This window comes from Euwallacea similis, chromosome 27, assembly GCF_039881205.1.
Source record: "Euwallacea similis isolate ESF13 chromosome 27, ESF131.1, whole genome shotgun sequence".
Lineage (NCBI taxonomy): Eukaryota > Metazoa > Arthropoda > Insecta > Coleoptera > Curculionidae > Euwallacea > Euwallacea similis.
In genome coordinates this window covers 2,667,654-2,685,773 of record NC_089635.1, presented here as the reverse complement: position 1 = coordinate 2,685,773, position 18,120 = coordinate 2,667,654, and the positions used below count along the sequence as shown (strand labels likewise).

Genomic DNA, 18,120 nt, shown 5'->3' with positions numbered 1-18,120 from the left:
ATTTCTCCGCAATTTTATCACCGGCTGCGAAATATTCGGCGTTTTTGACTCAATTGGACATATCTGGAAACGTTGTGAATTTTTGAATTCAATTGAACATTCTCGGAAACGTATTTTTTTGGAACTTTCGATTGAGATTCGAGACAGCTAAGCTGATTGAATTTCTATGTTTTCGCCAACGAACACGAACGTATTGAGAATTTGTACCTAATTCTGGCACATTTTTTAAAGGGGGATTTTTTAGTGTTGTTATTTTTTTATATATTTATTTATTTCGGAACTCTGCAAACATACAATAGTTTAGGACCTCCGTGTATGAGATTCTGAGCAGTCCGGTCAGTAATGTACTTACTCTTTTGGGTATTCAGTCACGTTGCAAAATATCTTTCGGCTCTATTAGTTGGATTTCGCGTTATGCTGGATGGCGAGGTAAAGTACATTTTCTCACATATCGCTCTCATATATGGGATTCATGAAATTACTATCTTTGGTTTTAACGAATTGTTTTCATGAAAGCTTTCATTGCGCCCTAAATGTTTGCAACCTGGCAACCCCGAGGCAAAAGATCTAAAATTGAAGTGCATATTTCTATGTCGGTTTTTTTCAATAAAACGGCCCTCAACAGGTCGAAACAAATGAAAACAGATTAAACGCCTCTTTTAAAGTAAATGCATAACGAATTGAACTGTTTGGCAATCGCCAACGTTCATTTAAAATCGTATCATTTTATCCAATAAATTCGCAAAAACTGTTAAAATGTGGCAAAAGTAGATGTGGTAATATTTCCTTTAATTTTCATTTCGGGATTGTTAATATCGAAATACAGGGGATATGAGTTTTGATGTGAAAGGACGAAATAATAAAAAAACTGACTATAATAAATGTTGCATCCTTTTATTCATAAGTGTTATCGTAAATACAGACGCCATATCAGCATGAGCAAGATACAAATAAACAACTAATGACATCTTGAATTTTATTTTATTAAAAAAAACTTAAGTGTTACATTTAGAGAAAATTTCTTTTTGTTTTTCTGAGCATAGTCACTTCATCGCCTAGTTGGACATCTTCTCACATTCTAGCAGCTTTTGGGCCTCGCTCTGAAACAAAAAAGTATCTTGGTTGAAGGGCTATCGGTAGAAGCTGCATGTTGCCTTAGCACATAAGCCGTAATTTTATCCAAAGCTTTGAGCAACCCCTACATGTATAAGTTTACTTTATCTCATGTTGTAAACCTTGCTAAGTGCGGAATTATTTGCATGGAAAACAATGTTGGCGGAAGGAACGAGAGAAAACTGCTTGCGAAAAATATAAAATGTTACCGCTTATTTGCTCATGTTTTGTAATGTCTTACTCGTGCAGGTGTTTTCTTTGGGAAAAATGGGATAAACATTCTAGCCTTATGGACTGAAGAAAGGAATCGGACTTATGACTTACTCTTGATAAAACTGTCGTCATAAGTCGGTCCAGCGGGTGCACTTGTCGTCATAACCATAACCGAGGTCCGTTTCAACTAGGCCAATGGTCGTAATGAAAACAAACGATCTGATTTGTATAGCTATATTTATCCTCTTCTTAACCCCGTTAGTCCTACTCAAGGGGATATATATTGCGTATAAAATTCCATCCAATATATTAGGAGATTTGGCAAATTGTAATGTATTTCTATTCAGTTAAATATGCTCCGCTCAATGTAAAGGTTAAAGAGTCTTGCCCGAACTTTTCCTATAAATTTCTCCACCTATATGTTCGAAATTTAATAATTAATTTTAATAACTGAAATAAGTTTGCCAACATACACGGATTTGTGCGTACTGAGGACACCTGTGGACTTAGTCATGGCATTAGTCATCCACATGTTCGAATTGAATTAAACTGAGTTTCATAAGTTAAGGATATTTGTACTTCGTCACCCTATATGAAAAAAACGAAAACAAAATTTTATGGGTAGTTTACAAAAATTATAACATTTTTTTTGTACGGCAAGGGCCTTTTTTGCTACCGCTATTGTTAAAAAGAATTTAATAGACAACGAAAAGCAAATTTAATTTTAAATTTAAAGCGTTTTGCCTTAAAAATTTTTAATGTCATGGCTAGAAGAAAACTAAACTCCGACAAAGCTAATAGAGCTATTGGAATGACTCAAGCTGGAAGAATTCAAACCGAAATTGCTGCATTGTTTCAAGTTTCACAAAGTGTAATTAGTCGGTTGGTGGAAAGTTATAGAGAGACAGGGTCTGTTGTCGAAAGGCATAGAAGAGGTAAGAGTCGCAAAACCACCCTACAACAAGGCTTTTATTTGACCATTACTGCTCGAAGAAACACTTTGATACCACTTCACCCACTGTTTGCAAGGCTGTTTGGTGCCTCTGCAATCAATATTAGCCGCTTCACAGTAATGAGGCGATTGAGGGAAATAAATATTGTCAGCAGAAGGCCACTGCGAAGAATACCTCTTACTCAGGCTCATAAACGTAACCGTTTGCACTGGGCAAGGGAACACTGAAACTGGGACCTCGAAGGGCGCAATGTTCTTTTCACTGAGAAGTCCAGATACTGCCGATTTTCAGATAGTCGACGGGTACGTATTTGGACAATACCACTAGTACTGAAAAATCGCTGCTATTGCCACCCAGTGGGTCTATTTGGTGGTGACTCAATAATGGTCTAGAGAGAAATATGATTCTGGAGAACGTACAAATTTGTATGTTTGTGAAGGAAACATGAATGGTCAACAATATGAAGAACACATCGTCAACAACGTATTGCCAAAATTGTTTGAAGAAATTGGAAGAAATGTAATTTTTATGGACGATAATGCGCGACCAGTAGACTGGTGCTGCAAGCTATAGAAAATAGGAATGTTGAACATTTATGGTTACAGCCGATGTCCCTTGACCTAAATTGCATCGAGCAGGCGTGGGACATGCTACAAAGGGCACTTGACAACCATCATCCTCAACCAGAAAACTTGCAAAACTATTGCGACAATTTCTGCCACAACTATGGCGACAAATATCTTAAGAACAATTTGATAACCTGGTAAATAGCTTGGAGAGGAGGTGCCACGCAGTCGTTGATAAACGTGGAGGTCATACTTTGTGTTAAGAAAGAAAATTTATAATAAATTATGCGAATTTTTAATGAAACATTTGTGCGGTTCCGACCAGAACAACGTTTTTTCATAAGTTAACATGTTAGAAATCTATCTGATTTGCCTATGAAATCCTTTCACAGTGGAATGAATGCTATAATTTTTATTGAATTGAATAGACATTTTTATCGAATGCTATTATTTTTTATTTTGAAAAACACGAATTTTTTACAATTTGCCACAATATCCTTAACTCATGAAACGCAGCTGAAATGAAAAATAACCCTGCTGCGAGGTAAAAGGAAAAAGAACTCCCTAGTCGATTTTTAGTGGTCATAGGCTTCGTAAGTTAATCTAAGAATCGGCGTGGAACGACAAATATTAATTAAATATGCATAAGTAAAGCAATTAAAGAAAATAATACTAACCACTTTACAGTCACGTTAGACAATTTAGAAAGCAATCCGTTTCGGCAAGTGCAAAAGCCTTTGTCAAACATAAAGTAATAGTGTAAACACGCAAAATAGAAACTGGAATATGGAGTTCGAAGCTTATTTTAATGCGTCCAGAAGGCTCTACTTAATATAATTAATTAAGTTTTATGTCATTAGATCCATTTTGTGTATTCAAGTATAATTTAATATTAACTAAGTTTTAAGCGGACAAAACGCAGGTGTTTGGGATCTAAACGAATTAAATTACGTACTTTGTCTATATTCTACAGTAGGTGTAATAGAAATTTAGTTCATCAGAAGTGCTCGCAAGAGCGAACTTTCTTAGGTAACACTGCACTATCTTCCTACGGCACTTCAATTTAATTTCTAAAACAAAGATCATTTTGATTGGTAACAATATATCCAAGTAGGTATTTAGTCGTAAAACAAGCAGCCAGGCAATTTGATTTTCTACATGTAACACAACCATGTAGCGACGTCGTAAACACCAAAATTTTGCGTGTCTGTGGGAGAAGATGGCTTAAAATCGACTTAATCTCAGTCGACAATTTTTATCCCTAAAACCCTTTATTTGAGGGCCTAGACTGAATTATTAAAACGTAAGGTATTGCGGTAAGGACACTTTTTTTTTAAGGAATGGGGATTACGGTTCAGAGGTTGAGTAATTTGTTTAAACTGTATGTGGGAGGTGAATATCAGATTTAGGTAAGTGCATGGAATTTACAGATAAGGAGGAAAAGTGCGTGTCAAAAATGCTTTTAAAAAATAATTGTTTGTTTCACAAGGCCAAAAAGCAGGAAATTTACTACCCCAACGATATTCATAGCCGAGTCGAAGACAAGACTGGGAAGTAATCTGAGGCAGTAATTTGCGTTTTCGCAAATTAAACTCCGTAATTTTTTTCCGATTGCTGTAGCTTGATCGGATTTGCCCCAATTGACAAAAAACAATTTCGATTAATGGCACCAGACAAGCTGTAAATTAACATTTTACAGCCTGTCTTGTATCATAAAAGTCATTTTTTTGTCAATTGGAGAAAAATGTTTTTTTTTTAATTTCCTTGCCGTTTTTTCCTTCGCGATGAGAAATTTTCGTGTAATTAATATATTTATTAGATTTAATACGAGTAATGAACATTATTAATCAGGTGTATGTATGTGATTTGCTTCGTAAAATGGATAACATATTCAAATTATTTTTTGCTTCATTATTGGAAGTTCACTGTAATTAAAGGGTTAATAATAATGTAACATATCGTATTTAACCAATTTGTCTTTCAGCCTTCTGAATAATTGTTAAAGTATTCAGTGATAAAAATTTGTATTTTTCATTCAGTTTTTCAATACATTTTATTTATATATTTATATTTATATTTCCAATCCTTTTGTCGCAATAACTAACTATTTTCCAAATTATTCCCTGCTCAGTTTATGTAACTTCCATACCTTATTAAATCATATATTTGCAAAATGCGTTTCACCCATATAAACAGTTCAATCGTCAATCTTAAAATTTATGAGTTATCACAATTCTATAAATAAGAAATGTTTGAATATTATCAGAGTTATTTGTTTGCAACCCGAGCCCAAGGCGGCTACAAACGGTCCAGCAGGTCCGTCAGTTGAGACCAGACAGCCCAACTGAAGGATGTCCGTCTGGAGTTGTAGCCGTCTTGTAACTTCATTCGTTTGGGAGTTAAGGCCTTTGGCAATGCAGAATATTAAAAAAAAAACGATGCTGCAAATGAAAAAAAGGTTTTGATTCCCAATTTTTAAATCGCCTGTATATGTTTAATTTACATAACAAAACCTCAAGTAAAAATGAAACCGCAACTTACAATAAAGCTAGTCCGGACGGTTTTGCGAAGGTGGCGCATCACTAAGCCCTACAATATACATCACCGTTTTTAACTTGTTAACTACTATTACTGTATATTCTGAAAGCATTGTGTGAGTGTATTACCACCAACCACATAAATATTTAAAATGTGATTTTCGTGCATGAAAGTTCGTTTCATTTGAGTTTTAAGTGTTTCTCTACACAATGGAAAATAACTTTTGAATTTAACTGTTAGCGTTACTGTTTGTAAATACACAATATTTTCGAGTGTTTATATCCTTTGGTAAGTCACATGTTATTTTTGTTAAATAACCGCCAATTTTAGCATTAGTTCTTTTGAGTAAACGCGTATTTCCTGCGGTAGCTAAGCAGCAGTAAAAAAGTACTGCCTAAGAAGCTGTACCTTAAATTGTTTACAGCATGGGATGTAAAAACTGTCAGTTTAGTCCCTGATATGAGCTAGTCAAATTCACTTTCACTCTTTTACTATTTCCTTTTATGCCATTCAAAGACATTTTTTTAAAAAGATATTTGTCTACTACCACTATCAGCAATTTTATACGTAGAAAATGTGTATTTTATGCTTTTCTATTTTAGATATTTACTCTTAAGTTTTCTTCAGGTTAGTTTTATTCCCCCTCGAAAAAACTTCAAGTTTTCCTTGTCGCAAGCAGTCGAATATTCAATTAAAATTAATTAACATTGAAAATATGTATTTAGCAAATTTATTTATATCAAAGACAGTTTTTTGCCCACAAAATTAAACCTTTTAAGTCGAGTTTAAAAGATGATAAGTGGCCAAATATTTATAATATTTATGTATATTATATATCTAACTCCATATTATTTTCTTATTTTTATTGAGAAATAAATTATGCTAACAAAAGCGTTCTTAGTGTTTTAAATATTTCGCCAATTGCTTTTAACAATTTAAAAATGAAAATATTTTATTTGTCGCAGACTTACTTAATTTCACTTACTTAAGGGAAAATCTCAGTCACGAAAAAGTTGATTTTGGTTGTTTTGTAATTTATATTTTTTTGTAAAAAGAAAATAAAAAGAAAAAAAACATCAGAAAAAGTTAGTAAAAGTTTCGCCTATGAGGCGATATAATTATAATTAATAATTAAGATCACAAACCAATATAAAAAATGTGAAAGTTTTTTTTTGTTTTCAATTAAAAAAATATTCCGAACTGAATATTTCTATATTTCAAAATTTATATCCCGCACTTCGTTTTCAAGAAATTCAAAAATAGTTATGAAATTTATGTTGTAGGGAATAGAAATCTCAAAAATAACAAAAAATGTGAAGTTACATATTTTTTTGGAAACCTAAAGTAGGCACTGTGACGGCTTACCTGTATAATTTTATAAATAAGTATGAGGGTATCCACAGACTCCTTACAGCCGTTTTCGTTGTCATCGGATGGATTGTTAAGGGCCCGTTTTCCCCAATTGGGAGAAAAGTTAACTTGAGCAGCGCAAAAACTGACGTAAAGTACCACGACAAATATAACAACAAGTTGACGAATCATTTTGGAAAACTCGCGTTTCTGTTGAGGTCGCTCTGTGGAGTTTGGATGCGAGAGTGGATTCATCAATTGAAAAACCCCACATTTATACATTGGGGATGATGCGCACCCCTGCTGCTCGCACTAATTACAAAAGAAACCTTTTGCAAACACAGTGATAATATTAATTTTAAGACACTCGGTATTTGTTGCTTGATTGGTTATTCGCGGTTGTGGGCTTTTTGTTTAAAAACATCTCTGCCCTTTAATGTAGGAGTCGAAGCCTGCAATTTTCGGACGCAATAAGTTATTTTTGAGATGCATCGTCACTCCAGTTTTTTCGCAATTGTTTGAGAGAGAAACATCTTATGTGTGCCTGAGGAATAAGAATGAAGAATACTTTTTTCAAAAATTTATAAATAAATCCGTTAGTGAACCGTGCGGCAAAGTAAATTTTAACATACCGTTGGGGCGAATGCATTTAAGAAGGTTTAGGTCGTGGAGGTCATTGACGCAAGTTGCTTGATTTTTAATCAGGATCGTTCTATGAAATGTTTTTTGTGATTTCTTGGAATTTTTTGGGTAGAAATATGAGGGATTAGCTCACATTACTTAGTTAGAATTGGTAAAAAAAAGATGCAATAGATATTTAGGTTTATCTTAAAAACTATTGCACCTTCAATTCAAATTATTTTAGTAGATTTACACTTATATCAGTTTTTTCTATAGCTTTTCATACAAACGCAAACAAAATTTCAATTTTATTTTTTGAATTTCTAACGGAAAAATAGATACGACATGATATTTCGTCATTTACAAGGTGTTGCAGTAAATCCCTACTACATATTGATATCTGTGGTAAGTTTTGAATTCTCGCTGTGATACCATTTAGTAGCCCTATTCGAGATCTCGGGATATATTAGTAAAAAGTTATAAGTTGTTTTGAAAAGGTTTGAAGTTTTTTACATCTTCCCCTATATAGTGAGTGTTTTTTATTCAATTTTAATGGTCTAAACTGACTCTAAGAGCTTATTGACTACAAAATCAGTGGCGTAGAGTTTCCTGTAAGGACGCATGATATTGACATTGACAGATATTTTTTATCTAGATTTTACACGCCGTTAACTTTTTTTTGAGGATGCCATATTGGAATTTATCTATTAACTAAAGCAAAAACTACTTTTTCAATAATTTTTCTTTTCTTTTCATTTTTGTATAAGAAATTTTCTGACGTATCGAATAGTGCAAAATTTTAAATAAGGAATGAAAAAAAGAGAAAAAGGTATTTATTGAAAAATGTTTTTTTGTTAATGGTGTAAAATTCTAATATGGCGTCTGTAAGAAAAAAAGTTAACTATCGATATGCAAGATATATAGTATCATGGGCATAGGAATTCATATCTTCCGTTTATATATATTTTTTACAATGTTTTACAAACTTTTTTGCAATGTTGAAAAACTGCTCTTAAATAATAAAGTACAAGTGCAATACTTGAACTTGGCGTTTATTTCAAGTGATATAAAGACAATGAAAATAAAAGATAATTCCGCCAAAAACAACAAAACATGTTTTTTAGAGTTTCGACGTTTTAAATATCCTTCCAGTTAGAAAAATACCTATTGAGAATTACATAGGTGAATCGTATGAGTATCAATAAAAGATTTTCTCATCATGTTAAACGCTATCACAAAGGTATTTATTTCTAACTACCTGACAATATTAAAACCCGCTCTAATTTAAATATTTCATCATTTAGGCTCCGCTTTTCGGAACCTTGCGGCTCCCTGAGAAATTAATATCAAATTTTATTTTCAAGTAGGCGAATATTCAGCTTTCAAGCTTCTATCCAAGATTAAATTTTCCCGCCCGTTTAAAGCAGAGCAGAATAGTTTCATAGCACTCCTCTCTTGCAAATAACATTGAAGTGAGTTGCGGAAAAAGTGGGTCCAAAGATTGAAATTGACCCGTAAACAAACCTAAAGCCTATTTGTCTATAAGTACATATTTTATTTTAGGTTTTAGGAGCTGGAAATTCAGACAGAATCCGCCTACTCTCTAAATTGAGGTCGAACATTGAAATCTTGGATTTTACTTCGTTAGGTCAGAGTAGACAAATATCGTTTGCTGTATATTCGCCAATAATATTTCTTTCCACGTAGCCTTAGTTCGAATTCATTACTTAAGAGTTGCCTTTACCTTTATAACTTAATAGAACTGGTGTGTTTACCCAGATGCCCACAAGTTGGTTGAAGTGATTTCTAAACACAGTCTATAAAGAAACTTTAAACGTAAACGTCGAAGTTTCTTACCATTCAAGCTGATTTAATATCATTACAAAGCTCCTTTCTACCTTAAAAGTGTAAAGTGGTAGTTGGTGTGTTGTTTTAGCCTTAATGATGTTGCTGCAGACAGAAGGAATTTGCAGGGTACCTCCTCACAGTAAAGCGAAATTAGCTTATCCCTGCCCCAAATCCTTATGACATAGCTAAAACCTAAAACAAAGTTAACTTTTTGAATACCTCTTACTTTGCAGAACTCCTCTCGGCTTGGAATAATTCGATAACTTGCTCCTTAAATGGGGCACTTAGGATATTAAGAGAATTCCCCTTTCTCGAGCGGCTTATGGATAGGTGGATATATGCAAAAGAACTTGTTGAGATTTAAAACTATACACGTTGTATAAATTCGCTTGTAAGAAGGAAGATGATTTGACCCTCTTCGGTCGGAATCGAAAAAACTTGTTGTTGCACATGAATTCAGCATGGTCCATTAGGTGATTTGACACAAAAGAGATTTGCATCTAAGTTTTCATTATTCACACAAATTGAATAAGATGATATAGTATTTGGATGCATGTCTTGTTAAATTTCTTTTTAAAGGCTTTTCCATAAAGAAGAGAGCTCATTAAATGAAAGATATCCATGCATCCATGAAAATATAAATTGTAAGTTTATAAGCGTTCTTTCTTCTTGATATTAAGTAGATTTGACTATTGTTTGATTTTCGTTTTTGGATATATGCCCACAATAACAAGTTTATAGAACATATTATAATAACTAGAACACAAAGACCTTGTACTGATTTATGAAAGCTGGAACATTAAGAGTTCTAAATTCCCAAGAAGCGCTTTTTAAGCTATTAATGGTAACTTCGTTAGGGAAGCTAGACCTATACCAAATCGCTTTTATTTTTAAAGCCAAATTTTGGGGTGGTCGATAACACTTCCCAGCAATAAAAAAAGCGAAATATTAATTTAAAGGCAGAAACGGACAGAAACCTTTGGAGATGATTCAGTGAAATTTTTCTGTCGGTTACTTGTGATGGTCAAGACATCATGACGTGCGCACCTTTTCTCTATTTAATCTAAAAATTTAGTGCTTTGGGGTACTAGCGCGTTCCCTAACATTCCCGATAAATCTAACGTTTCTTAAGTCATTTTGGTAAAAATAATAAAAAAACAGTTAAACTTCCAATAAAATAAAAAGCGATAATTAAATAAAATGCTGCACGGGATAGTTCTCCATGGTCATATATATTTTGCTATCCGCCAAAAGATTGCCTAATCGTCTGGTGCATAAGAGGGACAGATGATACCAAAGTAAATGTACGTATCGTTAAATACTTTTCTGGAGATGTCGCTTTAACTGCTTGGTGCAAATAGGACGCAGCTTCTTATTCGCATACAAGTTAATGCAAGTTAAATTTTGAGATTAACCTCTGTAATAAACTGAGAGAAAACTGGAGTAAGATTTGTTTACTTAGTTATATCACACCCTGTATAGAGGTTCATACTTTTCCCCGATTTAGGAATCTAAACACTTAAATAAATTCAAAAAAACTAATGCAAACATCAGCTCTACCGCCTTTAAAGTAATAACTAATTTTTTGCCATTTAATTATCACTTTTTGACCTTGGTTGACGAAGAAGGGAAGCTTAGTGAAAATTTTTTTCTGGCATCCGGGCCTAAAAATTGCCCATAAATGAAATTTCGAACCATTGCTCGAAAGCTTGTTTTCCAGGTTCAGCTGCAGCTAGTTATTCTGTCAGTTTGCATAACAACTTTTATGTTATTTCCCTTAATTTGCCAAAATTTAACTTTTGCCAAACTTAACTTCATCAATTTCACTTCAAGTGTCACCTAGCGTTCAAGTTCAAAAATAAATCATAATTACCGCGCAGTGGTGGCAATTATGATTTATTTCGTTGAATCTGTTTTCCTACTGTTTAAGAAACTTTAATGAAACAGATTTTAACGTAATTTCTGATCCGAGCGTAAGGGATTTTTAAAATTTTATGTTAAAAATGTTTAATAATCTAGCAAGTATTTTATTCCATTATTGCGTCACGTTACTTATTGCGCAAATTTCTGACTGTTTTTGATGCTTCGGAAGCGGTTTTCAAGGTTGTACGCGCATGCACGTTTTAAATTAGGCTACCGCGCGTATGTAGGAGATGGCGGATAAAACAAAACCGATAAGATTCGTTCTTCTTTATTGAGGTTGAGATTAACTTTTATTGTCGCTGTCATACGATTAAAAACAAACATTTCAAGTACAACTTGAAACCAAACAATTTGAGTACTTATATTGTCAATTTAGAGTTACTTTCAAGAGTATCACATATATCAATGGAAGTATTACTCAAAGCAGTTTCAAACGATGATTATAATAATTTCATAGACAACATCAACAAACTCTTCTCGGTTATTTGTACTATAAGGTACAATAGTGCTGATTTTGATTATTCCTACATTCATCAGATCAATACTGACATGCGCAAAACAATTAATTGACTGGAAACAATTCGATGGCGAGTTTATGCCATTCCGGGTATAGGCGGGTCTTCTTCTTGCGGTTTATTCCGAGACACATGTTCGTCCCAAAACTGCAGCAGTTCGATTACGGGACTATGTCCAAATGTCAAGGCTTCTTCCAAGGGAGTTTTTCCCCACCGATCTCTGACGTCATAAGGAACATGACACTGTTTGAGGAGGAATTCTACACAATTAACGTGGCCCTCAGCAGCGGCCAAATGTAAGGCAGTTCTCCCGTCATAGTCTGGAAGACTCATGTCCATTCCATTCAGCATGTGCCTTTGAAACAAATATATGCATATATTAGTGCTGAGAAGAGTTATAAGGGGAATGCTTTGTACTATTCGCTAGTATGTGTAGACGTAGCATAAGGCTGGGAGTAGTTACCGTTATAAAGCAGAGTTTATGTGATGATTTCCTTTTTTTTCTTTAAAAAATGAAAAGGATGACTTCTTGGTACGCCGCTACTTCAAGTGCAAGTGTCATGCGCAAAAGGTTCGAATCCTCATAAATTTTTTTTACATAGAACATATGCCTTTTCAAAAATATATAAGTGGTGCTGTGTGCTGCACGTTGTACAGGGTCCTAAATTGGTTGCCTGCACAAGGCAGGTATCTCGGAGGGATGTGGTTTTGATGTGGTCCCGTGTTGCTACTTTTTTATGAATGATAGAACCAAATTCAGCATGACCCTTGGATGGTTTTCATTATACAGAGCAATTATATTATAACGAAAAAAAGGCCATAAAAAGATTTTGTGACACTGAATTCAATATCTTCACTCATTTCATAAACGATTTTGACCATAAAAAATTGATTTTTTTAAAACTATTGACAAAATGATTCTAAATATCAAATAACACATCTGAGTCGAAAATGTTTAGTTCTTTTTGTTTGTCCTAATTAGAAATCAGGTGAAAAATAAAAATTGCAAAGGTGAATTAAAGTAATAATAAATAAGTATTATTTAAGCGAATTGTGGAATAATTAAAATGACATCCATTATGTTATCGCAAAGCTGAACAAAAAGCGATTAATGAAGATATTCATTTCATGAGTCTGTAATAAGTGTTGCTCGATGATATTTTAGCATCATTTTATGGCAACTAATCTGTTGATTAACAACCTGAACTAACTTTGTTTTTCTTCGAGGTAATGCTGATGGTTACCTCCAAATACATCATCAATCAATATCCTAATTAGATGTCCATCTTACCGCATAAAATTCTATTAGTCATAAACTTCTCAATACCTTCTAAGAGCAGACAAGTCTCCCGCGGCGGCAGAAAATAACAAATTTACTATATTTAAGCCTTTAGTTTCAAACTTGTGTTTCCTAGGATCCAGTTTGTTAGTTGCATGTCTTAGGTTGTCATAGCGATGGAAATTAAATTTCTTTACTAGTTCCTGAAACATGAATATAGGAACAAAAATGCAGTTTGCAAGAAAATTGTCTTGGGGCACCTCACAAAACTGCACCCCTCTGCAGCTATTTCCTAAAGAGTCCAAGGGAGGCGACCACAGGCATAAGCCCATGACATTGGGAATTACCACAAGAAGGGCTCCGCTCACACCAGACTTAGTTGGTAGTCCTACCTGTTTTTAATCAAAAAGCGAATAATAAAAAAACTGAAAGATTAATGCTGGATCCAATAAATTGCAGTAACTGTACAGTTTTGATTGAAACAAATATATCCAATTAAAAACCCTAAATGGTTTGTGAATATATTAATATTTAACGGGTTTACGGAAGTTTTTTTACCTTGAATGCGAATTGCCCGGAATAATCATACATTCCGCAACTGTGCATTAAAGAGAGAACATCCCTAACGCTTTCAGGTTTTAAAACTTTTTCCTCTGAAAGAGGACAAATTCCTCCGTTGGCCAAAGTGGATGCTATCACCGACAACTGGTCACATGTTGTCTCTAAAGAGCAGCACTGAAAGGTTTTGAAATTTCCCTTGAAAGCAGCAAAAACTGACTATAAACTTTCATCATTCTTACAATTGTTGGAATTTTTATTTTAATTGATTTATTGGGAAATTTTCCTTCTCACAAATTTTAATACAGTAATCAACAATTGCTCCCTCCTTGAAACACGAAGAGCTAACCTGAACTAACCTGAAAGTAAAAATCCATGCACTCCTTCAATTTGCAGTGTTCCGGGAAACACTTGTGTTCTCTCATGTAAAATCCTAAAGCATAATTTCGATCTGCACACTCTCGCTCCGATAGGAAGACAGCGTTATTGAATCCCAAGTCTTCATTTCCTGCCAAACGCTGTTCGAAACAAATTTCAATTTTATAATAGAGAAATTGGAAACGTAGGTATTATACATTTTAAAGACCAATTATGATAGAATATGACATAACTAGTAAGACGTAAAAAGTACTCCAATCAATCTGAAATAATTCAATTCATACACTTGAACAAATTATGCTCACTATTAAAGTCTTCTTTCGAGAAAGTACTGTAAAATGGATAACTTCTTACGATGGAACGATTGATGCATAAAATTATCTCCTAATAATTAAAAATTCAAACCGAAACTATCCGGAAAAAGTGCCACTTCACGATTTAAATCTTAATGAACTTTTCACCACAAGTTCAAGCTAATCCTCTTTCCTTGTTACAAGTTACAAAGCTGCCTTGTAATTTCCAGTCATTATTTTCCTATTACGAAATAATATTTCCGCATTAATGATGCACTGCTAAACGAGCACTCCAATATTATAGCGGTTCTAATCTAAGACCCTGAACACCACTTACCTACCTCGAAATAATTCATAGTAAAATCGAACTTTTCCGCTAAACTCATTTCAGGTCTTACTATAGTTTTCAGAAGGGCGCATATTATGATAGCACCAGCATTTATCATGGGATTATGAGGCTTTTCTGCAAAAGTCAAAATTCACTCTCTATCCGGACATATGATTCTCGTAACTTACTGTTATGATCTAAAATAAGTTCATTGAAGTTCCTTCCACTAGGTTCTTGGCCCACATAACTATGTACCACATCCGAACCTAATAAATCCAGAGCTATTCCATATGTCAAAGGTTTGCTGCAGGATTGAATTGTGAAAGGTATCGCAACGTCTCCTACAGAAAACCTTTGCCCGTCTATGGTGCAAATGCTGACCCCCCAATAATTAGGGCTCATTCGTTTAAGTTGGGGGATATATGCCGCAACCTAAAAATTGCCTTTTTATTACATTTTTGTGGATATTCAAATATTAATACTTTTCCATTGGTATTGTCTTTGCACTTCCAGTAAATCTCCTCGATATCTTTACAAAAATCCTGGAATTCTGGAATAATGAACTGTCGGCGGAATGCTCGAGAAATTAACCCAATATTCGGGGTTACTATACTAGAAGAAAATATACAGTGTTTGACCGAGAAAGCTTGTTGCAATTATTTGTGAATAACGGGATACTGTTAGGTTATTAATAAACTGTTTCGAGTAGTTTTTTGGTGGAAGAACAGTTTCGGGAATGCGAGAGGTCAACAATCATAAATTAAATTTGCTGGTTACCTTCAAACATCAATTTCGGATAGTTGAAACTATACAAAATCCAACCATCGTCTCAAGTTACTACTTTAAAATATTTAATAACTATTTATTTTTTCAGATATTCCATTTTTCAGTTTTTGTTGGAAGAAACCAATAGGAAGGATGAAAAAATCAGGAAGTGCCAAATCAGGAGAATTAGCTGGTCATGTAATGTAATTCTTTGAGTCTGCACAACTTCAATAGTTTCCTCGTCTTTTATAAACAGTTTAATAAAAATGCGTTAATTTATCAGAGATTTGTATATGACTAATTTAATTGTAAATATTGGTGTATACACACATACAAATGTGTCGTTACAACTGCTAAACAAAATAAAAAAATCCATGGCTACCTATCAAAATTACATGATATTAGCAAATGCCTAACTCAACCATTGTTGTACAATATTCCATTATTTTGCCCTATTCATAGACGTCATAGATAAACGGTGAGAAGAAACAATTAGATAACAACATCCCGTGGGTTAATGATGTAAAACAATGGTGGAACATTCCCAAAAATAACGTGATAAATCATTTTTTTATTTGGATTTTAGTGAATTCCAAAAATTGCAATACAATCAGTCCCCTACAAACAATGACCAATAAAAACAGGAGAACAATTAAACAAATGGATAATCATTGTAACCCACATATTGCTGCCTGCCTGAGGATGAAATAAATAAAGAATTAAATCAAATTAGCTTATTTGATATTAATGAAAAAATCAAGCCATAATTATCTCAATGCAATTAGTAACCTTTCATTCCTCCAAAATACTGAAAGTTTCAAAATCAATAACATCCAAGAAAGAGAGTGCATTTTTTAATATTATATTGGGATAGTTTAAAACCAATACCTAATAATCTCTAGCAATTGAAACAATGAGGATTATTCCTAGAACAAATTTACAATAATTAGACAAATATCACTGCTCAATCAAAATACACTAGACATTCATTCATTTCTATTCTTTCATATATATTGTTTTCTTGGGTATTATTGAACTGGATGAATAACGTTAAAATCATTTTACGGTAGCGTGCTGCTTATAGCGTTTCCGCTCTATGCCCCTCTAACCTCATTGATAAGATTGTGACTGTTTTACAATAGACTTTGCACTAGTTCATTTCGTTATATTTACCTCTTAAAGTCATTCATATTTAACTTCTGCGTATCAATTGAATAACCTTCAGTAGATCCTTTGGACATCATTTTCAATATATCCGCCATCTCTTTTAACCTGGGGTCAGTTTTCCTAAGCCCTGTAGCGCGTAGCGCCTGAAATTCACGTTGTGCAACATACGTTCACTTAAGTTTAGGCTGCTTACTTACATTGAGGAATTTCCCGATTGGCAAGAGGCCTGTCTCTTCGCTTTTAAACATCTCGAATAATACTTCATCTGTGTGTAAGTTGTCCCCCCTATAAATTTAAAGAAACAGCGCATCATGCTATGAAGAAGGCGTATTTGAAAAAAAGGAAAACTTACAAACATAAGTAATTTGTGTCGTGGATAAAGGAGTAGCTGCGTCTGTAATGTTCGAAAAAAAGAGAAATAAATAAAAGATAGAGAAGGGACCGGAGAAAATAGGGCCTTCCATTTACCTTTGCCTGTAATTCTCAGGCTGAGTCTGTTCCTAAAAAAGCATTATTAGCGGTGGTTAGGGATGATAAGGGGTGGTTATGTGCAACTTACAAATTCAAAATCGTTGTCTTTGGAGCTGAAACTAAAATATCGGGCATATTTAATTAATACCAGGGCCTTTGTTGGCTCGGAATTTTTGAAAATCGAGTTCAAAAAGCGTCTAGCAACAATGCATTTCATTTTGCCGGTAATCGATTTATTTCGGGATCGCTTAAATGCTACCACGCCGACGCAACATCACAAGCACGAGATTCACTAGTTAGAGTTTTCGCCTATATATCGCACTCATTCACTTTATCTGCAATTTCATAAATTTAATGAAACCTATTTTGCACAAATTTGATTAGTTACGTCGTTTTCCACTATGAACTTTAAAACTTTAGGAACTTTTTTTTTTTGACGAAATTGCACTTTTGAGCTATCAAGCAGACATTGCCAACAAGTTATATTTTTTCATAGTTTAATATTTTTGAGTGAGCGTATACGCTGCGTCTCTATACCCACTATAAATAGACACTCATTGCTTAATAATACTAAAATTATTAACTAATCACTGCCAATCAATTGTAATGGGAAATGTTTTGCATTTAAAAAGCTGTGAGTTGGAACATGCGGTGCTTTGCATATAACAAAATTCACGAGAAACTATTAAAACAGTTAAGCTAGGGTTTCCTAGGAAAACGGCGCTCTAATATAACGGCTATAATATAGCGACGATAATATGGAGTCAAAGATGCTTCCCGACGTTAATCATATCCACGTTATAACTCTGACGACGCTGGAACGTCAGTCAGAGTTATAACGTTTATAATGGTTTATAATGGCCGCTATATTGCGGCACCGTTTTCCTAAAAAAACCTTAGTTTTACACCCCATTTTACTTGATGATGATTCGTGTGTGACTTGGCGGAAATTCGATCACCAACCATAAATGAAGAAATGAATTTTATTAGGCTCATCACTTTGCATTCTCAATTTTTCGATAAAAAGAGCTTTCGGGTAATTACCTTTAAGATCAGAGAAAATGTTTCTTTTGATAGCAAACTATAATTTTTAGTTTCATTCATCGCTTTTCTTATCTACCCTCTTACTCCGCCTATGAATAAACCTTTGACCGATTTAAAAATTGTATTTTATTAATTAACTAAGATTAGCAATTAATTAAAAAAAAAACTCTTTTCCTTTTTAATCTTCGTTCAAGCAC

At 33.9% G+C, this 18,120-nt stretch overlaps 1 protein-coding gene across 2 annotated transcripts; it reads right to left on the bottom strand.

Moving 5' to 3' along the window:
• Positions 1-11,377: 11,377 nt before the first annotated feature.
• Positions 11,378-17,363, bottom strand: GLS (Glutaminase). Of its 2 annotated transcripts, XM_066402853.1 has the most exons (13): positions 16,968-17,362; positions 16,877-16,908; positions 16,761-16,802; positions 16,606-16,693; positions 16,415-16,551; positions 14,959-15,088; positions 14,665-14,908; positions 14,490-14,611; positions 13,844-13,995; positions 13,478-13,661; positions 13,180-13,311; positions 12,968-13,122; positions 11,378-11,995 (listed from the first exon to the last, which is right to left on the bottom strand). In XM_066402853.1, the coding sequence occupies exons 1-13, from the start codon at positions 17,094-17,096 to the stop codon at positions 11,719-11,721; spliced, it is 1,824 nt and encodes a 607-aa protein (XP_066258950.1). In that variant the 5' UTR covers positions 17,097-17,362; the 3' UTR covers positions 11,378-11,718. The 2 variants fall into 2 exon arrangements, with proteins under 2 accessions (XP_066258950.1, XP_066258951.1); XM_066402854.1 differs by lacking the exon at positions 16,761-16,802 and having other exon boundaries at positions 16,968-17,363.
• Positions 17,364-18,120: the final 757 nt, after the last annotated feature.

Coding starts and splice junctions, on each gene's coding strand:
- GLS (XM_066402853.1), bottom strand. CDS start 17,096: ATGAAATGCATTGTTGCTAGACGCTTTTTGAACTCGATTTTCAAAAAT. Junction 13,662..13,843: donor AAGGAGTGCATGGATTTTTA/CTTTCAGGTTAG, acceptor AAATTTCAAAAC/CTTTCAGTGCTGCTCTTTAG. Junction 13,312..13,477: donor CCGGGCAATTCGCATTCAAG/GTAAAAAAACTT, acceptor GATTAAAAACAG/GTAGGACTACCAACTAAGTC.